This window comes from Pteropus medius, unplaced genomic scaffold (genome assembly GCF_902729225.1).
Source record: "Pteropus medius unplaced genomic scaffold, Ma_sr-lr_union100, whole genome shotgun sequence".
NCBI lineage: Eukaryota > Metazoa > Chordata > Mammalia > Chiroptera > Pteropodidae > Pteropus > Pteropus medius.
This window is the reverse complement of record NW_024341895.1, coordinates 424,660-448,492: the sequence shown is the minus strand read 5'-3', so window position 1 is coordinate 448,492 and position 23,833 is coordinate 424,660. Positions and strand designations below refer to the sequence as shown.

General features: G+C 56.0%; 1 protein-coding gene across 2 annotated transcripts; it reads left to right on the top strand.

The window, feature by feature from the left end:
• The first annotated feature begins 6 nt into the window (after positions 1-6).
• Positions 7-23,833, top strand: CERS4 (ceramide synthase 4). 2 transcript variants are annotated; one of them, XM_039857851.1, is made up of 12 exons: positions 7-157; positions 13,445-13,608; positions 16,211-16,384; positions 18,640-18,757; positions 19,550-19,668; positions 19,767-19,824; positions 20,119-20,169; positions 20,501-20,593; positions 20,835-20,963; positions 21,323-21,429; positions 23,129-23,285; positions 23,376-23,833. In XM_039857851.1, the coding sequence occupies exons 3-12, from the start codon at positions 16,212-16,214 to the stop codon at positions 23,550-23,552; spliced, it is 1,182 nt and encodes a 393-aa protein (XP_039713785.1). In that variant the 5' UTR covers positions 7-157; positions 13,445-13,608; position 16,211; the 3' UTR covers positions 23,553-23,833. The 2 variants fall into 2 exon arrangements, with proteins under 2 accessions (XP_039713785.1, XP_039713777.1); XM_039857843.1 differs by lacking the exon at positions 13,445-13,608.

The following is a 23,833-nucleotide window of genomic DNA, read 5'->3' as shown; positions in this document are numbered from 1 at the left end:
TCACTGAGGCGGTTGCAGGGAGCGGAGTCCATCTACCTTGTACGTGCTGCGTGTGTTTTTTGTTTTTTTGTTTTTTTGTTTTTTGCAGCTGCCGCCAGGCGCGCAGTCCCGCGTCCCGCCACCCACCCCTGGCGCGCCCGGCCGCCCGCACCCCCAGGTAAGCGAGCCCCCAGCGCCCTGAACACCTCCCCAAACACCACCCTCGCGCCCAGCTCCGGCCCCGCCTCCGCAGCCATGGCGGCCCCGGCCCGGCTCAGCTGGGTCCCCCATCACCCCGCCAGGGACGGCCTCCCGGGGCTTCCCATCTGGTCCCAGGCCCGGGCCGCCTCCCCTAGAGAGCCCCGCTCCCTCGAGGGCCCGGGCAACGCGCGCGCCGGGGGACGCGGCTGCGAAACGGGCGGGAGAGACTGGGGGCGAAACTGGCACCGTGACGCGGGGGAATCTGGCTATGTGAACGCGAGGAGCGCGACGGGGTGTGTAGGTCCGTCATCAGAGAATCCTTGCGGAGCTCCTAGTAGGTGCCACCGATGTGCCAGGGCTGGGAATGCAGCCTGGGCCCTGGCCGCGGAGCCCACAGCCTGGCTGCGTAGACGGCTGGAAACAGCGTAAACAGAAACACTGGTCATTCCAGCCCGTGCTAAGTGCGGGGAAGAAAGCGCATCAGGGAGATGGGATAAGTTAAGTCAGGGAGGGCTTATCGCAGAAGGTATCATCTGGGCCCGAGTGAACCAGCCAGCGAGGCTTTTTTAAGCCCATAAAACAGCAAGATTCTGAGGAAGGGCCCAGCCTGCCGTGTTTGCAGAGCAGAAAAGAGGCCAGCGTGACTGAAGCTCAGGGATTGAAGGTGGGAAGAGGTTAGCGGGGGCCTCGAAGATGGATGGCGAGGAGTGTGCGGATTCCATTCTCAAGCCTGTGGGGACCACACGAGGCTTAGAACAAACTGGTGACGTGGTCCCATTGCGTCTTAAGATCCTAGAGCTGCTGTGGGCAGAACAGATGGGAGGAAGCTGCTGCTTTGGACCCGACTGGCAGGGGCGGTGGAAAGTGGGTGAATTGGGAGCTCATTTTGGCAGAACATCATCTGTATCTGCTGCCTGCCGGGAAGTGGGGCATGAAAGAAAGGGCATGAAGGAGATCGCCGACATGGGCCACTGGGAGTGTGGACAGGCCTTTCGTGGCTGGGCTGAGAAAACCAGGGATAAATATGTTTTGGGGGTTGGGACTGTTGTGGCTGAGTCTGACTTGCAAAATCTGTGAGATGCCACCTGATGGGGGAGCCCAGGTGGCTGAGCACTGGCTAGCCCTACTGGGGTGTCCTGGATCTGTTGCATGGGGACACCCCAGATAGAAATTCCGGAGCTAGAGCGTGGGGCTGTCTTTGAAGACCCTGGTGTCTCCAGCCTCAACTCAGTCGGCTTCCAAGAGCAGCTGCTGTCAATAAACTGGTGAGTGCTGGGAACTTGACTCAGCACACCTGGGTCCCGCAGGCCCAGCCAGGCTGCAGGGAGGAGGTGTTTGGAACCTTCCTCGCCTGTCCTCCCAGTTCACGTGCTCCCAGTGGAGGTGTTTTGAGGGGGGATGGAAGAGGTGGTAGAAATAAGCCGGGAGTCTTGGTCCTTGAACTGGCCTTTTGGCCCTTGGGAGTTTTCTGAGCCTCGGTTTGCCCATCCGTAAGCTGGTTCAGTAATCCCTATCCCTAGAAGTGTTGCTGAGGTCAGAGGAAGCCTCGGCTAGGAAAAGGCTCGGTCACCCCAGTAGCAACCTGGTGCCTGGGGGAATGGGGAGGGCTCCAGCACCAGTGGGCATTCACAACCTGTGAGCCTCCATTTCCTGCTCCGAGATATAGGAGTGAGTGTGCAGAACTGTGCTCACCTCCAGACCCAGGGCTGTCTGCACGCTGAGTGAGTCAGGCATGTAAAGTGTTTGGTTGGCCCAGTGCCTGGCATAGTGATCACTGGGCACAGGAGCATCTAGGAAGACTGGAGCTGGCAGGGGAGAGTGGGCCTGGGTTCACTCCTCCCACCTCCCACTACTCTTGGGACACCCACAGGAAAGCGGGCACAGGGGTGGGGAGGCACAGTCCTCTCTTACCTAGGTTCTGCGGGCTGTCCCCTTTTCGGGTTGCCTCTGAAGGTTGCCTCTGACCATGTCCTGTCAGTTTGAGTGCCTCAGGCTAGTGACTTCATCTCCTTGTGGTTCAATTTCTTCCCACAAAATGAGAATAATACCAGTCATCACCTCGGAGGTGAGCACAGTGCCCAGTTGGTAATGGGAACCTGATAAAACAGAGGATGCTTGAGGAGAGGGAGCCAGAGGAGTGACCTGATTCAGCCTGGTGGGGATGGGGAGGTGTGGAGTCAGGGCAGGCTTCTTGGAGGAGGTGTCTGTTGGCTGTGTTACTAAGGATAAGTAAGAGTTAATGAGCAGAGAGACCAGTGAACTAAGATTTGGAGGGAAGAAACTGCAGGGTCCATGGGAGAGCTGTGGGCAGGAGCCCTGAGATCCTATGGATGCCATTGCACTAGTCCTGATCATGATGGGGCTGGACCAGGCAGAGGCTTGGATGTGTGAGAAGTGGGCAGGTTCTGGATAGATTTGCAGCTGGGGGTTGGGATAGAAGAGCCACTGATTGGGGAGCAGGTTCAAGTGCAAGTTAACGATCTCTTTCCAGCATCTGGATATTGTGGCGCTGCTAGAGGCCCAGGTGGAGGCCAGGTGCAGGGCAGGCTTTGGAGAAGCAAGCCTAAAGCTTGGGAGACATACCCATCTTGGGGCTAAGGGAGATGGAGTGGAGAGAGTGTGGAAGGAAACCAGGAGTGGGTGTCAAGCCAGAAGCCAAGGGAGAAAGGGCTTCAAAAAGTCGGAAGAGTAGACTTCCACCAGGTCTCTGACCCCCTGCTCGAATAATCCCTCCCTTGGCAGGGGTTTTACTCCCTTATTTGTCACCCTTTCCCACCCCCATCCCCACCCCAGGTTATTCAAAATGGGCTTTTCATTATCACCCTTGAATGGGTTCCTCAGATGCAGCCTAGCTCTGACCAGAGTGACACGGAAGAAGCCTTTCTCCTCCCTTGGTCTGGACTTTATACCTTTGTTAATATGATGCTGTCACACTTGTTCCCCATGCTAAACCAGCAGGAATTTGGCTCTCTCCCTGCCTCCTCTTGAAACCATATTTTGCCCCAGGCTCCCACTACTGTGTATCTGAGGAGGGGTCAAGCCCCTGCCAGCCATTCCCTGGGGACCCCTCTGCTTGGCCCCACCTCCTGTCCATCCCTGTCTTCCTGTCATTAGTTCATTCACTATATACTTAGGAAGTGCCTACACTGGAAGGCACTGGGGACTAACAGTTAACAAAATGAGACTCCTCACCTCCCCACCTACTGTGGAGCTGATAGCGAGGAGGGGGATGAGACCCGAAGGATGGGAAGGATCCAGCCAGGTGGACATCTGGAGGAAGAGCATTTCAGGCAGCAGGACCAGCATGTGCAAAGGCCCCGAGGCAGGACCAGGACTGGCGTGTTAGAGATAGAGCAAGGAAGCCGGTGTGACTAGAATAGAGTGAGTAAGAGAGTGAGGGGCAGATGAGAGGACTGAGGCTCTTGGGGGCCCCCTAGTCCAACAAGAGCTCACCCTAGGAGGGTCCTTCCTTGGGGGGTGAGTAGTTGTTGCACCCCACTGCTTTGTGGTTTGCAGGAGCGAGGTTGCTTTGGTGCTTTTTCCTCGTGTGCACCAGTCATTCTGCTCTGATGTCCTGGAACCCTGAAGGCCAAGGGGGCTGGCAGAGGAGAGAGGACCACGCCCTTGTCACTGTACTCTGTGGGGCTCCGCTGGCCTAGGCCTAGGAGGCTCCCCGGAGGGAGTGGAGGGAAGGAGCCAGGGAGAGGGCAGTGATGGGGGGTATGCGGGCAGAGGGGGTGAAGGCCCGGGGGGGGGTGGGGGAGGAGAGAAGGAAGTGACAGTTGTGACTGGGCAGCAGGCCAGGCAGGTTGGACAGGGCACAGACGTGGATGTTAAAGTAGGGTGTTCTCAGGGAGGTGACAGGAGCCCTAAGGGACACAGTGATGTTAGGGGCCTGGCTGGGCCTTCAGGACAAACAGCAAAAACCCAGACAGGTGTGGTTTGAGGATGGCCCTGCCACCGGCCCGCTGTCACTCCTTTTCCAGGTGGAGGAAAACGGACTCGGCTGCCCCTCCCCACAACCCATGCGGAAAAGGGCATGGTTACCCTCCACACCCCACCGCCCACTCAGGTGTGCCCCAAACCCTCTGGCTTCAGAGACTTTGGTTTCTTGGATGCTAGAACCTGATCAGAGGTTCTTCTGAAACAGGACATCGTGATAGGGACTGTCCCCTCAACCCCCCAGTCACTTTCCAAATTGAGGATGGGTGTGCCCCCAGAAGTACTGAGATTGGGGGCCAGGATGTGTTTGTTCAATCTGAGCCTGCCTGAATAGCACAGGGAGCAGGATCTCTCTCCTCCTAGCCTGATGTGTTTTTCCTAGGTTTGAAGCTGGCTCTGAGGGTTAAGGGTTTCCAGAACATTCTCCAGGGGTACAACAAGAATCTTGGTGCTTGACTTGATACAATAAGAGATGCTTGCAGTGACTTCTGCACTGAGACGGGGTGAGCCAAAGATCTATAACCGTTCACCTGTTTTAACCTTGGCCGGTTAAAACAGGCTGAAACAGGTGGACGGTTATAGATCATCCAGGACTTGAGTGAGCATAGCCGGTTAAAATAGGCGAAAAGGTTATGCCTCAGGACCTTGGGAAATCCAAAAAGTATATCAATCATTTGCATAAAACATTGCTCAAATATTGCCTAGATATTGGTTGCAGAATATTTAGAAACTACCAGTGTGTGGATGTTTGTACCACTGACCTTCGTTCAGAGTAGTTCTTTACTAAGAAACAGGGATCTCTCTATTATTACGAACACAGTCTGTATCACCACCCTTTGTAACTGTCAGCAGCGTTGTTTGTTTTGCCAAGGCATCCTCCATGACTTGTGTCAATGTGACTTGGTTCCCAAGGCGGTAATATTTGAGCTGAGGCTGGAGCGGAGCCAACCACCAACAGGAATTGACTGTTTACTGCCCTCCCAGAACCCCTACCCCTGTTCACGACAGACACAGACACGTCCCTGGGCAGTGACGAGGCAGAATAAGCTGGGCTAAATGGGGGACCCCAGGCCCCTGATCCAGGCTGGAAGCAGGGAGAGGCCAGATGCTTACTTGAAGGGTGAAGGGAGTGGTGACTCAGGTGGAGGGAACAGCCCGGACGAAGGCCTGGCAACTGGGTATTGCGTTAGCGCCATGTTTCTGAGATTTAAACAGACTGGCCATGGTCTCCAGGCTGAGAACCTGGAAGTCTGGGCGGCTTCTTTCTGCACCCCACCCCCTAGAGGACGACAGGCACTCACTCACATGCGCCCTGCACGGGCAGCATGGCTCCCCACACTGGAAGGCACTAGGATGGTGACCCAGTTTCCCAGAAGGCGCCGCTAGCCCAAGGCCACCCAGTCAGAACAGATCCCATAGGTCTGTGGACTCTTGATGTTCACACTTTGCCACTGTTTCAACTGGGCCGTGTTCAAGTCAGGGGAAACAGAGGCAGTGCCAGGGGTGCTGAGGAAGGGGGTGAGAGAGTCCAGGGGGAGAACCCCTGGGAACCCATTGTGGGGGCACCCAGCAGGTTCCTGGAGGAAGTGTCGTCTGGAGAACTGAGTCGTGAAAAGCCTGAATGGGCTTGGCAGGCAGAAAGGGAGGACATCACTGCGCGGGGGGCAGGGGGATGGAGGCAGGTGCCACGAACCCCTCTGGACTCTAGCTCCAAAGTCTGCTTCCCCTGTGCTGGGTGGCCGAGGAAATCTCTATTTCTTTTAGCCTGACCTGGGCTGCTTGGAGTCCGCCCCATACAAGGTTCGAGTGTTCACACGGAGTTCTCGTATAGAATTTGGAGCTGCTTATTTTCCCTGTCTCTTTTCCTACATGTTCCATCCATTGTGGGGCTGTCGTGATGTCTCTGGGCTCTGTCTTCTCATTTTTCAAGCCCGTTTCTATTTCCAGTGAATCACAGTAAAAAAATGGAAAACATCACATGCTCTCCCTTTACTCCAGGTATAGACTCACATCTAATTCCTGTGTGTTTCTGGTCACTCTCGAGCAGTAGTGATGCTTGGCAGAATTTTCTGCATGATGGACATATATTTCCCATCTGCACTGCCTGGTACGGTAGCCACAAGCCACGTGCAGCTGTTGGGTATAGAAATGTTGCTGGCGTGCCCGAGGAACTGAATTTTAAATTTTATTTAATTTTAATTAATCGGAATGTAAGTAGCCACATGTTCGGCTGGTGGCTACCACATTGGACATCGCAGCGCCAGAACGTTCAGGTGCAGTGAGTCCTTACTTAATGTCTTCGATGGGTTCTGTGACTTTAAGCAAAATGACATAGAATGAAACCAATTTACTACAGTCTAATTGATATAAACAGAGTTAAGTTCCTACGGCATCTCGTCAATGTTCGAACGAAATGACTTTGAACAAAACGATGTTATTCAAGGTCCCGCTGTAGTTGTTTTTTATACGTGGCCCAGAGTTTGCAGTTATCCCCGAGAGGGCTGCTGTGACGAGCTGGCTCCGCCGTCACCGTCTTCTGGTGGTTTTCCATGTCACGAATTACATATCAGACCATTAGTGTCTCTCTGTGTTTTGTTTTTATTTTTCTTTAAGCGGTCTTCCCAAGTTAGTGAGCATAGCTTTTCCTCCCCTTCCCCCCACCTCTGGTAATTTTTTAAATTAGAAAAATAATTTACCATCTCGGCCACGTTTAAATACACAGTTCAGTATTAAGTATATTCACATGGCTGTGCCGCCAATCCCCACAACCTTTTCATCTTGCGAAACCGAAACCGTCCCCGTGAAACGCTAGCGCCCCAGCCCCCTCCCCCGGCACCCACCATTCTACTTCCTGTCTCTATGGATGTGACTCCTCAGGGGCCTCCTTTGGTTGAGCCCTGTAGTGTTCGTCTTTTTGTAACTGGCTCATTTCATCGAGCATATTGTCCTCAAGTTTCATCCACGATGCAGCTTCCTCCTCCTCTTAAACTCTTACCTACTAGGGCATCGTATGGAATCCTGAGATTCCCGATCCCCCAATGCTGGACATCAAAGTTCCTTCCAGTTTTCACTGGAAGGGCGAGAGGGAAGGACTCCGAAAGGGGCACGACGAAACTTCAGGAAGTGACGGACGTGCAGGTGACGCCTGACCAACGCAGGGGTTAGGGGCGCAGACCCCACGTGCATTTCAAAATACGCCTATAACTTTTGACCCCCCCAAAACTTAACTAACAGCCTGCTGTCGACCAGAAGTTTTACCGATAACATTAACGGTCGATGAACACGTGTTTTGTATGTTCTATGTATTCTATACTGTATTTTTACAGTAAAGTAAGCTAGGGGAAAGAAAATGTTAAGAAAATCATTAGGAAGAAAAAATACACTTACCATACTGTACATATTTATCTACACCATCAATTTTACATCATGTTTACAAGATGAAAAAAAATCCACGTATACAGTGGACCCGCATGGCTCAAACCCATGTCATTCAATGGTCAACTCTGTTCAGTATCTTGACTGAGATGATGATTTCGTGGCTGTGCACCCATCAAAATGCATTGAATCGCACACTTTGAACATGCGATTTTTTTGTGTGTGTCAGTGATACCTCAATAAAACCGTGTCGTCTTTTTAAATTGTAATAGTCCAAGTGAGCTCCCCTTGCACCCCCCACCTGTACGCCTGATCCATCCTTGTGCAGATATCGGTCAGGTCCTGGTGCCCCTGCCCCCGCCTGCCTTTGGGGCTGGGGACTGCCCATTTCCCCCTTAAACTCCCAGGGAGCTGGTGTTCTCCCTCAGTCTTTTAAACCTCCCTAACTGACTCCCCCAACACCCACCCATACTAGGTGATGCTGGGGACCCCAAAAGTCTCTTCCTGGCCCTCACTGTTTGGGAGAGACTGAGAGCCAGCTAGCTCTCTAAGCACCCTGGGGCTGGCCTGGGCTGGAAAAAAGCTCTTAAGGCTCTGCAGAGGGCGGGAAAGGCAGAGAAAGCCTCTCAAGTAGGGAGCTTAATCTGATCCGGGTCTTGAAAGCCTAGTAGGAACCGGCCCAGTGAAGGGGGCAGAGGCATTTCACAAAATGCAAAGGCCTGGAGGCCGGACCTGGGGGCGGCTCTTGGGAATCCTAGGACCTGGGTGTGGGATAGAGGGGGTCCTGAATGGAGCTGTGGGAGGGAGGGAGCAGATGCCAGGAAGGCAGGCCCCTCAGCCAGCCCTAAGGCACAGCTGATGGGCAGCTGCAGAGCAACCCTTGTGGCCCCAGTGTTCGTGGTTCCATTTGAGGGGTGGAGGGCATTGCCAAGGGTGGTCTGAGAAGGTATAGCCAAGGGAGTGGAAGGGGCAGCTATGATGAGGAGGTTGGCCAATGGGCTGGGGATACCAGGGGACCCAACTTGGCTCACCCAGACTCCTGAGCCTGAGGGCAGTGGGGAAGAGCTTGCTCCTTGGGGAAACCTCAACAGGAAGAGGCAGGCCTGGGGAGCCCTCTTTCCCCTGGTGGAACAGAGCAGAACCCCCCGACCCCCATGGAGCTTCTAGCCCTGGCCCCCTCCGTTGCTAGCTGAGTGACCTGTGTCCAGTGGCTTCTGGCTTTGAGCCTCAGGCTTCCCAGTTTCTAGGGAGACAGTGGACCTACTTCACAGGTATCAAGTTGACCTTGCCTGTTAAAGAAAGTGGTCTCATTTGCTAGAAAGTTCGACTACCTGAGCTAAAGTCTTCACATCCACCCACCTGTGAGAGTGTGTGTTCTACCCACTCATTCATCCACTTAGCGTTTAGTTGGCACATAATGTTGTGCCAAGACCTGTCTGAGGACACAGCAGTGACTAAAACAACATTCATGCCTCTGCGCGGCTTCTGCCTTGCGGTGAGGCAGACAAACAGGTAAGTAAGAAAACAGATCAACTGGGATGACAGGGCTGAAGGAACGAAAGAGGGTAAGAAGATGTAATAATGCGGTGGCTTCTTTAGTAGCAAGCTGAGAAGGCTTCTCTGAGGAAGTGACAAGTGAGCTGAGGTGTGCATGATGAGGCAGACCAACACAGCTGTGGGCGGGGACAGCTCATGCAGAGGCCCCCGGGGCAGGAATGAGCTTGGTGGGTTAGAAGCCCACCAAGTAGCCACTGCAGTGAATCGAGCTGCAGTGAATCGAGTGTGGAGGGCAGGAGTGTGTCCAGATATGGGGGGTGGGGCTGGGGCGAGGCGGGGCCCTGAACTTGGGGCCCTTCTTCCAGTCTGTGCAGGGAGCGGCATGGTAGTGTCTCCTGGACTGGCTGCACCTCTAGTCATCAGCACCCTTTGGGGACCCTGCTCAGAGAGGCCCACAATGGAGGAGCCGGGGACCAGCCAGGGCCCAGTGCAGGAGCAGCCATGGTTATGGACTTAGCACATCATGTGTTCTTCGCCTGGGCCTCCAGCCGCAGGAGTCAGGTGACCCCAGGCAGCGGGCCAGGCTGCAGGGCCGGGTGGCTGTGTGTGAGTGTGTCCGTCCCCATCCATCTCTCTGTCCTTCAACTGGGCCTGGACATCTGGAGTCTGAATCTATTTCCTTTTTCACAGCCTGGCAAGCCCTGCGTTTCTAGCTTGATTGTAAATAAAACAAAATAAACCTGTGTTCACAGTCCTGCTCTGCTGGGCGATACTGGGATGTTTGGGGGTTCAAGAGAATAATAGGGACCAGGTGTGCTCATTCAGACCCCTAGTGTGGGCCAGGGATCCTCTGCTCCCCCTCTTCCTGTTAGCAGGAAGCCCTAATCTCTCTGTCTCCCCTAATCTGGGGATATTTTTAGCTGCTAAGAAGGATTATCAGAGTCTGGCTCCAGGTGGCAGGGGCGGGGCTGGGAATAAAGCCAAAGGGGCTTCAAGATGCAGTTGGGCTGGGAGATAGGGCAGGCTGCGGGGGGCGGGGGACGGGTGTGTGCATGGGATGACGGGAATGAAGGCTCTGGCTGGTCAGGTTGGTCCAGCCGCCCGCTGAGTGATTCTCCAAGTGAACCCAGTGGCCCTGGCTGAACCCAGCCTGAGCTCATTAGCTCCAGCTCTAAGGGGAGGTGCCTGTGCAGAGGCCCAGGGATGTTTTGGGACGAAGCGCCCAGAACCTGCCACAGGCCCGCAGCCCTCCCCTCTCCTCAGTGCCGCTGACGGCAAGTAAGTAAACCACCTAGTGCTCACTCGCCCCAGGCACCATTCCAGTCACCCCGTGTGGGAGGGCCTATTGTTATTCCCATTTTAAGATGAGGAAACTGAGGCATGATGCAACTGGATCACTTGCCTGAGGTCGCATGATGGGTGAACAGGTGGGACAGGAATCTCGTCTGCCAGTGTTTGTGAACTGCTCAGCCTCCTGGTGAAGCAGGAGGTCTGGCTGTACCCATTTTTCAGCCGGGATGGCCGAGGCCCAGGAAGGCAGAGGAGCTGGGGTCCAAATCATGCAGATCGAGGAGGCATGACACCCTGAGCCCCACTTCCTCCGGTCCCTCAGGAAGAGGGCGTCTGGGCGGTTCGGGGGTGCAGGAGAAGCTGGGACCCCGCTGGCCATGGATGGTTACAGCTGCTCCTGAGCCTGTCCCAACAACAGGTGGGGGAAAAAATTGAGGCGCCCAGGACCGGGAGCACCGGAGCTGCGACTCCAGCCCTCTGCTTCCCCTCTTCTTTATCAAGGGGCGAAGCGGGTGTGGGGAGAGACAAACACGGCTTAGAGAGAAGGTAGGACCTCCAGGGCCGAGACCTCTGCAGCCAGGGCAGGAGGCGTCTGTCTGAAGCCCCCTCGGAGGGCTCCCTGGGTTGGCAAGTGCTGTTCCAAAATGACTTGGGGGCCAGAAGGGGCTGGGCCTGCTTCAGCCAAGGGGACTAAGATTCACGGCTGGTCGTGTGCCCTTCTCCACCCCTCACCGCCTCCAAAGGACTGCGTGGCCAGCTCCCAACGGCAGAGTGAGCGAGGCAGGGCTCAGGGAGGTGCTTTAAGTGGATCCAAGGTGGGGGCAATCCGGAGGTGCCTTCAGGAGGAAGCAACAACTGAACTGGGTTTTAAAGGACGCGTGGGAGATTGCCAGACAGACAGAGAAGATGGGTAAGCCCTGCAGGGGCAGAGTTCTTGCCTGCTTTCCCACCATTCTGTGTCCTCACCACCCAGCGTGGGACGATAAATAGCAGATGGGCGCTCCAGGCAGAGGACAGCACTTGTAAAGGCTGCTGTGTGTGAAATCATACAGTGTGGTGGGAGCGGAGTGTCAGGCAATGAATGGTGGGCTCTGAGGCTGGGGACATCGGCAGAGGCCCGAGATTACAAGCTGCCATTCTTCTTATGTATTCTCCCTTGTCCCTTGTCTCATCGTGACTTGCAGGCACCACGTCTTCAATGGACCCTGGTCTGGTCTGGGCACCTTTGGGGCAGGGGAGAACATGGGGCTGGGGATCTGGACTCCCAGCCCACTTCCACCGGCACTTGGGGGTAGGTCTGTCTGATGGGTGGGAGGGCCCCTGAGGAGGAGGCTGGAGATGCCCTGCGGTGGGTCGGGGAAGGCCAGGCTGGGCATGTGCCCAAATGCCCAGTGGATGCACGTAATCAAGCCAGCCTTGCCTGTTGGTGAAGACAGACAGATCGACCACCTGCGTGTTCCTGTCCATCTGCCTATTCCGTCTGGGCCGCCTGAGCCTCGTGGGTCTAAACCAGCCACTGCCACACATCCTGACCTTTGCCAAGCTGCTGCCGTCTAGTGCTCCTCCCCCACCGGGTGTCCAGTGGCAGTTGCCACCGCTAATTACTCACGGATGCCTAAATGCTGGATTCCCCCAGTGTGGTCGGGGGGCTGCTTCCCCCTCCCCAGAGATTCCATCCATCCCCTTGGGTTTAAACATCAGCCACATACTGCCCAGTTCTGCCCGGGCCTTCCCCCAGCCCACCCAGGCCCACGGAGCTCCTGTCCCTTCCATGTGACCATGGGGACATCTGAGGCCCCCGTGCTTGTTTTGTTCAACACTGAGCCCCACTCCTGCCCCAGATCCTCTCACTCAGCCTGGTTCACCCAGTTCCTCAGACTCTAATTTTCCTTTTTTCTGTCTTTGACTTGTGATATTGTGATCGAAAATGAGAAATACAAACTTGGTCTTTGTTCCCTGTCCTGGCACAGAGCTCCTAAAGCCCTGGGAATTGAGAGAGTGATAAAGATGTCTTTCGTTATGTTAATGAGGTGACTTTGGGAAAGTCCCTCCTTGGTCCCCTAAGGATGGGGCTGACTGTCAGGGGACCCAATCCTGTGACCAGGGGTTTGGAACTTTCTGTCCTACCGCAGGACCTCCAGGGAGGGGAGAGGGGCTGGAGGTAGACTCAGTCCAAAAGCTAATGATATAATCAGTCATGACTATATAATGAAGCCTCCGTGAAAACCCAAAGGGACAAGGTTCGGTGAGCTCCCAGGTTGTGAACACCTGAAGATTCGGGGAGACTAGGCCGCGGAGAGGGCGTGGCAGCTCCGCACCCTTCCCTGCACCTGGCCTTATGCATCTCTTCCATCTGGCTGCTCCTGAGTGGTGTTCTTTATAATATACTGATGATCTAGTGAGTAAACTGTTTCTCTGAGTTCTTTGAGATGCTCCGGCAAATTCATCAAACCCAAGAGGAGGTTGGTGGGAAACTCCATTCTGTAGCAAGTTGGTCAAAAGCCCAGGTGACTGTGTCTGAAGTAGGGAGCAGGGGGTGGGGTGGGGGTGCGGAGCCGTCTTGTGGGTTGGAGTCCTCAACCTGTGATATCTGCCATTGTCTCCAGATAGATAGTGTCAGAATTGAGCTGAATTATAGGACATCCAGCTGGTGTCAGAGAATTGCTTGTAGGTTTGGGGAGAAAACCCACATGTCAGAACTGAAATCTGAATCGCAGACTTTTTAAATTGTAGACATTTTAATTTGCACAGAGAAAAGGCCCCACATCATAGATGCACACCTCAGTGAATTATCTCAATCAAAACGGCACCCAGATCAGGACAGAAACTTCCAGGCCTCAGCAGCCGAGATCTCATGGCCTCTCCGGTCACTACCTTACCCTAAGAACAGCCACTGTCCCGACAGCCAGCAATGCAGCAGGCAGAATAATGCCCCTGAAAGATGTCCACATCCTAATCCTGAGGCCTGGGAATATGTTACTTGTCATGGCAAAGGGGAATTGAGTTTGCCTGTGGAATTAAGGTTGCTAACAGGCTGACCATGAGGTGGGCAATGACCCTGGATTACCTGGGGGTCCCAAAGTAATCACAGGGTTCCTTGTAAGAAGGAGGCAGGAGGGTCAAAGAAATTTGAAGATGCTGTGCTGCTCTCTCTTTGAAGACGGAGGAAGAGGCCACGAGCCAAGAAATGCAGGCACCTCTAGAAGCTGGAAGAGGCACAGAAACACATTCTCTCCGAGAGCTTCCAGAAGGATCGCAGCAGCCCTGCCGACACACCGACGTTAGCCTGTCGAGATCCGTTTCAGACTTCTGACCCTCAGAACCGTAAGAGAATAAATCTGTAATGTTTTAAGCCATGAAATCTGTGGTAACTGTACAGCAGCCACAGGAAGCCAACACAAGCATCTTTTGTTTTGCCTGGCGTTGAACTTGATGTAAATGGAATTGTATGTGCCTGCTTTTCTTCTGGCTGCTTTCTTGAGGGTGTTCAACTCTTGGGGGCTCTGCCTCTAAAATATCTCTGGAAATGTCTCCTTGTTTCCACCCCACCCACCTCATCTGGACAGCCCACAGCGCCCCATCTGGCCTTCTATAGGGCGCTTCCTGCATGGCAACTAACACCCCGTGACTTGCCACCTTGCCTAAAATAAAACCACAAGCACAGAACCCCCAGACTCCACGGGCAGGAGTGTAAATTGGTGCAGCCATCCCGGAAAACAGTTTGGCAGTCGCTTATAAAGTTAAACACACGACGTGGCCGTGTTTAACTTCAGGAGACGTGAAAACTTCCGTTCACACACTGTTCAGACGCAAATGTTCATAACAGCTTTGCTCATAATTATCCCAGACTGGAAGCATCCCAAACACCCATCAACGAGCGAATGGTAATCAACTGTGGTATATTCATACGGTGCCCACGATTCCGTATTAAAAAGGAAAGAAGCTACTGGTAGATGCAACATGGGTGAGTCTTAAAAACACGACTCGGTGAAAGCAGCCAGGCATGACGATGGAGTCTGTGCGTCCATAAATTTATGTGAAGTTCTAGAACAAATAAAACAGCCTGCTCCTCGGGGGCTTTCCATCCATCTGACAGACTCCCCCCAGTACAGATGGAAAAAAACTGGGACAGAGGTGACCTTAGGACAGTGGAGATGAAGATTCACTGGCAAAGGGTATGAGAGAACTTTGTGGAAAAACAAGAATGTTTGTGGTGGAAGGTTGGGTTACACAGGTATGGCCATTTGCCAAAACTCAGTGACTCTCCACTTCCGATTGATGCATTTTGCTCTAGTAAAATTTATCTTGAAAGAAAAAGAAAATCCATAAGCACATGTCGAACCCAAGTTATGATCCGCATGCTGAAATACATAGGGATACTGTGAAATACTGTGGCTTGGTGTCTGCTGCTGCTTTTGAAATGCATCCAGAAAAATCAGATGGACTAATGGCTGGATAGAGAAAGGGATGGAGCATGGGCAAGTGTAATGAAGGAAATGGCAGGATGTGAATGGTAGAATCTAGCAGTAGGCACATAGGTGTTCATTGTAACTCTTTCTACCTTTCTGCAAGTTTGAAGATTTTTCTCATAAAGCGTTGGGGGAAACCATCTACATTCTTTCCCACAGCCCACAGGCCCTGCACGACCTGCCCAGTCTCCTCCCTGCTTTCACCTATCTTCCCCTGCAGCCACACAGGCTTCTTCACTGACCCTCTTGCTCTCTATCTCATTGCTGCCTCAGGGCCTTTGCACATGCTGCTTTCGGTCTCTGGAAAGCCCCCCTGTACCACCACACCCCTCTGTGTAGACCCAGGCCCTCCTCATCTCTAGGTCTCAGCTGAGATGGTTTCTCCTTAGAGAGCCCTACCTTAGTCACCCTGTTTATTTTCTGCCAGGCCCCATCACACTGAGGTTATTTCATTTATCTATGAATCTGTTTATTTGCATATTGGCTGCCTACCCTGCTGGGCTGGGAGCTCCATGGAGACAGGAATGTGTCTGCTTTTTTCCTTGCTGTGACCCCAACACCCAGCCTGGGTTGGCATGTATAAGTCAGTCAGAGAATATCTTGTGGGTAGGTAGATGGATGGATGGGTGGATGGATGGATGGATGGACGGATGGACGGATGGACGGACGTATGGACAAATGAGTGAACAAACATTCTGAGCGAGGATCAGCGTGGCGGTTCTGGTGGGTTATGGTGGGGGTTCTGGGCACTTGTCTTAAGATCTCAAGAAAGGGAGATGCTGTGTGGCTACTCAGGACAGCTGGGCTCTGCAGGTAGGGGCTGCTCCCCTGCGGCTCTTGATGGAAAGCTGGCTCACCTTGGTTGCTGCTGTGTTATTTGAGAAGCTTGGTCTTGCGGTTGGCTCTTTTACCCCGCTGCTGCCCAAGCCAGCGAGATAGCTGACATTCGCACCTCCCGGGGAGTTCGTGTTGCGTGTTGCGGAGGACGGCTAGGGAGGGAATTGCAGATTTCCCTAAATCCTTCATCTTTGGGCGGCATCAGAGCACCTTCCCACAACGGCGGGAAACATTCCTGGGACATTTAAGAGCTTGAGGTAATGACTCCACTCGGCCACTCCCTTGACTTCTGGCCACCGTTTTCTTGTCTGTAAAGTACGGAATAGTAACTACTGTTATGAGCTGTGTTGTTAAGGATCAGCAGGCACCAGGCTAAGCACTTGGTGTGCCTGAGCAGGCTGGGCTGACAGGTGGCTATGACTGCCCGTTTTACAGATGAACTTGAGGTTCAGAGAAGTCAAGTCATTTGCTTGAGGACACACAGCCCAAGTCAGTCCTTAACACTGGCTGTAATAAACTCAGGTTGCCAGGCGCTGGGGGAACAAGGGCCGGGTGGGGGGCCCTCCAGCTCCAGCCACCTGCGTGCTTACCTGCCCACTAACTGGACCGTCTGTCCACAGGATGTGGTCTGGTCTGAATGAGTGGCTGTGGCAGGACAGGTTATGGCTACCACCGAACAGCTCATGGGCTGACCTGGAGGACCGAGATGGCCTGGTCTACGCCCACCCCCAGGACATGCTGGTGGCCCTGCCCCTGGCACTGGCCCTGGTGGCCATACGCTTCATCTTTGAGAGGTGAGTGTCCGCTGTGGCTCGTGTGTGTATGTGTGTGTGTATGCGTGCGCACGCTGCTGGCCCTGTGCTGCTACCGTGTGTGTGGTTTCATGGCTTTGTCCTAATGTGTCCCTGACTTTGAACCCAAGTGCTTCTCCCCACGCCACCCTGCTCCCAGCTGCCGTCACTCACATTCTTCCGATCCCTGACGGCTGCTTTACCAGGATGCTGACATCGTCACAAAACGGGTGGGGACCTGGAGGGCATGTATCTGCTTTGCAAGCCGAGGATGGGTCTGCAGTGAGCAAAGAAACCCCTGCCCACCCGCTCCTGTCCCTGTCCCTTACGGGCAAGCCTGTCCCTCACCCGTACACTCCTTTCTCACCCCTACTGCTCCTGACACCTTCCCTCCAGTTCCCCTTTTCAGCCGAAGGAAGGCACAGAGCCACTCCTGCCTCCTCTGGGTCCCCCTCCACTCACCCCTCGTCTCTTGCAGCCTGGCACTGGCCCCTGCCCGAGCGTATGCCACCTCCTGGTTGCCAAACCCTGTGGATTGTCAGTCATGGGTGACTCAGATGCTGCTTGGAACTGAGTTTCTCCCTCTTTGTCTGGTGTCCATCTCCTGGCTGTGGCCACCTCTCCTGGGGTCCCTCCCTCTGTCCTATGTAGTCGCACCCTTTTCCACATGACCAATGCTGTGGCCACGGCTCCCAGACCTGCCTTGCCCAGCCCCTTTCCTGCTGGCCTCCCCACTACCCCCCCCACCAAGCTTCGCTTGATGCCAAGGACCCCTCCCCCTCTCCTTCCTCCACATGCACTTCCTCCTCCACTCCTCACACCTGGTTTCAGGTCCACCATCTTTTTTTGCGACCCCCTGGCCTTCACACCGGCTGCCCTGCGGTTTCTTTAAGGCCGGGTTCCAGGGAAGCATGCCCTGCCCCTCCCCCCACAGAGCCCTAACCCGCTCCAGGCACTGTGGGTCCCCGCCCTGTCCTGCCCTGACCACAGGGGCATGGAAGCGACCTGTATCTTGATCTGTCTCCTACTCATGAAGAGCTTCCCAGGGTCTGGGCTCCCCGGACACAGGCTGGACACGGGACCCAGGGGACAGCCACTGATGCGTTTACTTAACAGGCACCTTCTGAGTGGTGCCGGCCACTGCTCTAAGCAGTTGACGTGTCTGAACCCGTTTAGCTCTCCGTGCAGCCCCATGAGGTGGTACTATTATTATTCTCGTTTTACAGAAGAGGAAATGGAGGCACGGGGAGGTCCAGTGACCTTCCTGAGGTCACACAGTAGGCCAGCCGGGACTGAGGCTTTGTCAGGGGCATTCCAGGAGGCCTAATTCAGCCAGGCTTGGGGGAGCGTTAAGGGGCAGGGGGGAAAGGGGAGCGAGCCCAGGTTCAGCACAGAGCCCCGTTTAGCCGAGGGCTGTGGCTTAGGTGGCAGGCAGGGGGGCGGTCATCAGATCCCAAGGGCACTCCTCGCTTGCCAAAGAGCAGTGCGAGGGCAGCTTTTCTAGAGTGAAAGGCAGGGGTTTCCCCCTTGTTAAGGGAAAGTGAATCCTACTAGGTTCGATTTCTGGGTCCGCCACTCGCTGGCTGTGTCAGCTTGGGCACATCTCTGACCTCTCTCAGCCTCTGGGACCATGGGGACGGTAACGATAGGGTTACGAACATAACGCTTGACAGATCATAAGCTCGCAACAAACATCCGTGTGCTCCGTTCCGCCCCCATCATGACTGAGTCTGGAATGAGTTCCTTGCTGGGCTGTTCTGCATCTCAGTTTCCCCAAATGGATGGTGGTATCGGGATTATGGCTATGAAATCCAGACCCGACCTGGCCTTGGGTGCCCCCTTGTGGGCAATGTGGTGATTGATTGACGAGCTTCAGGCTCCTTCGAGTCTAGGCTGGAGGGGGAGCCTGGGAGAGGGGAAGCCTGAGGGGAGGTAGCAGACCTGCTCCTGCTGGAAGGGAGCCCCCAGCCTGGTGGGGGGCAGACCAGGACTCAGGCCACTCTGAGACAGGCAGTGAGGGAACTCATCCCTGGTTTGGGATTAGACTGAAGGAAGGCGATTGGGTACCTCAAAAGTTGGCCACATCCCCATCCTGAAAATCAGTTCAGCTGCCTGTCTTATGCTCGGTCTAATGCATCAGCCAGGCTACCCTCCAGGGTCCCAGGAAGTGATGTGGCTCCTTCCAGCCTCAGTCTCCCCACCTGTAGCATGTACGTTCCTTCTCACCTGGACTGATGGGCTGTGTTGCCTGCACCCAGACTCGTCGGCCTGCCCCTGAGCCGGTGGCTGGGTGTACGGGATCGGGCCAGGAAGCCAGTGAAACCCAACGCCACGCTGGAGAAACACTTCCTCACGCAGAGATGGAAAACCAAGGAGGTGAGTGAGGGTCCCTGCGGCCTTCCTCCTCCCGTCTGCCTGCATGGCTGCCGTGAGGGTGGGGCCTGTGGCCGGGGGGTTGGGGGGTGGGCAGAGAAAGCCCAGGCAGCCTCTGGTTCCTCTACAGTGCCTCCACCCCCACCCCAGACTCCATCCCCAGACTCCATCTTCACCCCCACCAGTGTGAACCCAGCTGCCTAATGAGCAGCTCGTGGGACTGGAGGGGGTGGGGAGAGCAGGTTTCTCTCTTGTTCCGGGGAAGAGCAAAGACCTGACTATTCTGGGGTTCTGCAGTCACATGACCTTCCTAGTGCCATCTGTGCTGTAGCTGCCCAGTGCTGGGCTGGGTCCTGAGGGAGAGAGGGGGAAGGAGAGGTCTTTCTGCCCTGAGGGGCGGGGGCTGCTCCTGCAGAACAGAGCCTTGGGACATCCTCCCATCAGTCCCCATCTGCAGGGAGGGGTGGGGGCAGTGTCTCAACTGCCTGCCTGGAGTAGGAGTGTTCTAGAAGGAGGGCAGGAAAACCTCTATGGGGAGCTGCTCCCAGCCCCTCTCATAATCCCAGTCCCCATCAGTCACCTGCCTGTCCTGTGAGCAGGGCTGGGTTCTCAGGGCCTGACTGGGTGGGGGGCACCCAGTGACCCCCCCCTACTCCCCTGTCCCCATAGGTAGACAGCCCCAGTGGTGAGGTCTGGGGCCGCCGGGGGTGGGGGTGCAGAGCTGGGTCCCGCATATCCCAGAACAGGAGTGGGAAGCCACCTCCGTCACCTTGGCCCCCACCGCCTGCTCCCCAGGCTCAGATGGCTGTCCTGGCTGCCCAGTGTGGTCTCACGCTAAAGCAGACCCAACACTGGTTCCGGAGACGTCAGAACCAGGACCGGCCTTGCCTGACCAAGAAGTTCTGTGAGGCCAGGTCAGCCCGGGGCGGAGCTGGGGAGGGGGTGCCGGGAGTGCAGGGAGAGGCGGCCACTGTGGTGGCAGCTGTCTCACGGGCTCCCTCCCCATCTGCAGCTGGAGGTTTGTCTTCTATCTGTGTTCCTTCTTTGGTGGCCTCTCGGTCCTCTACCACGTGAGTGTTCCTGGCTGCTTCCTGGCCCCTCCACCTGTCCCACAAGCACCTACTGTGCACCAGGCCTGGCTCGGGGTGGGGGTGTGGAGGGGTGCGGAGTGTGTGCACAGAGAAGGCAGAGAATGTGGCCAGGTCGTGGCGGATGTTCCCCCCTGAACTTGGGGCTGGGGTCCGGCGAGAGCGGGGATGTCACCAGGCGACAAAGAGCGGAGCTGAGGCAGCGCCTGGAGGGCTGGAGAAACCCAAGGAGCCCCGGCGGGCGCACTCATGCCTCAAATGCCTGTGTCCCTGCAGGAGTCATGGCTGTGGAAGCCGGCAATGTGCTGGGACAATTACCCAAACCAGGTGAGCGGGGTGGGGCAGAGGCTGGAAGGAGGACTGGGGTGGTCAGAGTTCCTGTGGCCAGAGGTAGCAGAGCCAAACCTGGACGTGACATCGTAATTCCCTCCGAGTCCTGCTCTGTGTCTGCCTCCCTGCGGAACGGAGAGCGGAGCCAGGAGTCAGCAAACCTGGAGGAGGCACTGCCACAACATCACTGCCCTTGGCTTCCTCTAGGGATGGGGAGCTCACACCTTCTTCGCTCATCGGGATTCAAGCGTCCTGATTTTGAGCAAATCGGGGAGGGCCCTGAGCCATGCCGGGCCCCCACCGACCCTGCCCCACCTCTTTGCTGCAGCCCCTGAAGCCAGCCCTGTACTGCTGGTACCTCCTGGAGCTGAGCTTCTACATCTCGCTGCTGATGACGCTGCCCTTCGACGTCCGGCGCAAGGTGAGGCCCGGCCGAGTCCCGCTAGGGAAGTGATGTCCTGGGGGAGTCGGGTCCCGGGCTCCGGTGGGGAGGGATAGCCTCACCCCACACCTGGCGGTCCCTTGGCGCCTCAGGCAGGAAGCATGGAGTCTGCTGGGTCCAGATGCCAACCAATCCCCTGAGAGGGCCTGCTCCCAGCCCTGGGGGCCCCACCAGCCAGCCACCCAGCCTTGTCCCAGCTGCGACCCATCATCTCCCGCAGGATTTCAAGGAGCAGGTGGCACACCACGTGGTGACCATCACCCTCATCACCTTCTCCTACAGCGCCAACCTGCTGCGCATCGGCTCTCTGGTGCTGCTGCTGCACGACTCTGCGGACTACCTGCTGGAGGTGGGCCAGGCCACACCCCTCCCGGCTGCCCTCCCCTCTCCCCCCTCCCACACGCCCCTGGGGCTGAGGCCCCACCCCCTCAGCTTTCCTGGAAGAGGAGACCCCACCCTACTCGGGCTCCCTGGGAGGCTGTCCCTCTCTATCTTCATGGGAGGTGAGGCCACGCTTCCTCTTCTCTTCCAGAGATGAAGCTTCGCACACACATCCACTTTGTACCTTTCTAGACAATCCCTGGAGATAAGGCCCAGTCCCATGACCCCTTTTCCTTAAGGCGAGGCCCCTCCCCACCTGCTGCCCCGCCCCTACCGCCCACCTGAGTCCCTTTCTGCCACCTGAGTCCGTTTCTGCCGCCCTCGCAGGCCGGTAAGATGTTCAACTATGCACAGCAGCAGCGAGTGTGCAACTGTCTCTTCATCGTCTTCTCCGTGATCTTCTTCTACACTCGCCTCGTGCTCTTCCCCACCCAGTGAGTCCAGTGGGGGGGCTGGGAAGGTGGGCACGCACATCTGTGATCCCGCCTGCCTCACCCTTGGTTCCAGAACCAGGGGACAGGGGATGTTGTCTGGGAGGCATCCAGGAAGAGGCAAGGAAGGGTACTGAGTCTCCAGCCCAGGGTACGGCATAGGCAAAGGACCAGAGGTTCGAGAGACGGAACTGAGCTCAGTCCTCATGCCCCTGTGTGCCTGGAACGTGGTCGGGCACCAGCTCACTAAAGCCTTTTTTTTTTTTTCTTCCCACTAAAGTCTTTACCCACTCTATTTGCTGAGCCTCTCACTGCAGAGGGAGCTACGTGAAGATCCCTGCTCACAAGGAGCTGACATGGGGCGGGGGGATAAAATAAAGCAAACAAGTAGAATATTGAGCATGCAAGGGAGTGACTGTATTAAAAGATCAGGCATCGGAAGTGTGTGGGTAGTTGAGATTAGGTCTGTCAGGGAAGGCACCACTGACAGCGTTGGTTCAGAAAGACTGGAGGGAAGTGAGGGAGAAAACTGTTCTGATCCCAGCAGAAGAGCCTTCCAGGCAGAGGGAACAGCACATGCAAAGCCCCTGAGGCTGGACAGTGCCCGGCATGTTGGAAGACCAGAGGGGAGGCCTTGTGGCAGGATCAGAGTGAGCTAGGGGGAGAGAGGAGGGAGCTGAGAACAGGAAGGAGACCAGGTAGGTGGTGCAAGGCCTTATGGCCTGCGGGGAGGGCTTGGGTTTTTATCCAAAGGAAGTGGAGGGTTCTGAGCAGAGGAGGGGCAGACCTGACTTGGGTGCTCACAGGCGCCCTCTGGTGGCTGCAGAGAGAACTAGTGAGAGCCCACCTCCCGCTCAAGACTAGGGCAGAGATTGCTCTGATCTGGTACAGGTGAGAGAAATGAGTGGACTCAGAAGTGGGGGATGACTCAAGGGTCGTGAGATGGTAATGAGCTCAGCGTTGTTCCTTGAGGATCAGGAGCTCAGCTCTGGCCGTGCTAGGTTTGAAGGGCCTACAGCCCACCCCATCCCCAACAGTCATGGAGGAAGCGGTGGGCACACCAGCGTGGGGTTCCAGGGAGAGATGCGGTGTCCAGTGTTTGCAGCCACAAGACTGGACAGCATCACCTGTCCAAGTGCAGACAAAGAGGCCCAGTCCTGGGGCCCCTGATGTTTTCAGATCAGGGAGGCAGCCCAGGAGTGTCTGCAGTTCGGGGCCACTGCAGAGGAGACGCAGAGAGAGCAGCCATAAAGTGGAGAGACAGGAGGGTGGTCCCTGAAGGCACGTGAGGAAAGGGTGTCAGGAAGGGCCAGCCGAGTGCCTGCTGCCTGAGCCAGGCAGATCACTGGTGACCTTACAGCTGACCTGGGTGAGGGTGGCAGGGGGTGAGAGCCTGCTGGGTAGGGGGAGAAGGGCATCTGAGGAGAGAAGGTCTGAAAGGACCACCCAGGAAAGCAGCTGCCCCCTAGAGGTTCGTGGTTGTGCAAGGCCAGCCAGCAAGCTCCTGGTCCTCCTCATGACCTTTAACATGACCACGTGAGGGGGCATTTAAATGCCCAGCTGAAGAGCACAGGTATTACTCTGGGGGTTGTGGGGAGCCATTGAAGGTTCCGGAGCAGAGAAGGTCTCTCAAGTTAGAGCTTCTAGGACGGGGGGCTAGAGTAGCTGGCGAAGCCCCACCTCGCCTTCCTGCCCGCCTCAGGATCCTCTACACCACGTACTACGATTCCATCGCCAACTCCGGTCCCTTCTTTGGCTATTACTTCTTCAACTCGCTGCTGATGCTGCTGCAGCTGCTGCACGTGTTCTGGTCTTTCCTCGTCCTTCGCATGCTCCACAGCTTCACAAAGAAAGGCCAGGTAGGGCCCAGCAAGGGTGGGCTCGCGGGCGCTACCCCAGAGCCCCAGCCCAGCTCACCCTCAGCCTCATCCCCACTCCTTGTCCCCCAGCTAGAGAATGACATTCGCAGCGACATGGAGGAGTCAGACTCCAGCGAAGGGGAGGCAGCCCAGGAGTGTCTGCGGCTGAAGAACGGGGCAGCTCCGGGGTCTGGGGCAGCCCCTGCTGATGGCCCTCGGAGCCGGGCAGCCAGGCAGCTGCCCAATGGGCACATGTCAGCCACGTAGCCGGCCAAGGATTGGCTGTGAGGGGCCGCCCCCAGCGCCTTGGATTTGTGGGGAGGCTGGACCGGCGGCCCTTGGCCCAGGCCGTGGGGAAGGCTGATGATCTGTCTCCAGCTCCTACCTTCTGCCCACCCTCTCTCCTTCCCTTGGGCCAGTGGACAGAGCTGGGGCGGTGGGCAGCAGCAGGGTGCTGCGCCTCGCCAGAGCTACCTCCAGGTTGCATCCTGGGAACTGTTAAGAGCCCCAGGCTGAAAGGGGTGCAATAAAACTTGAATGGAGCCACA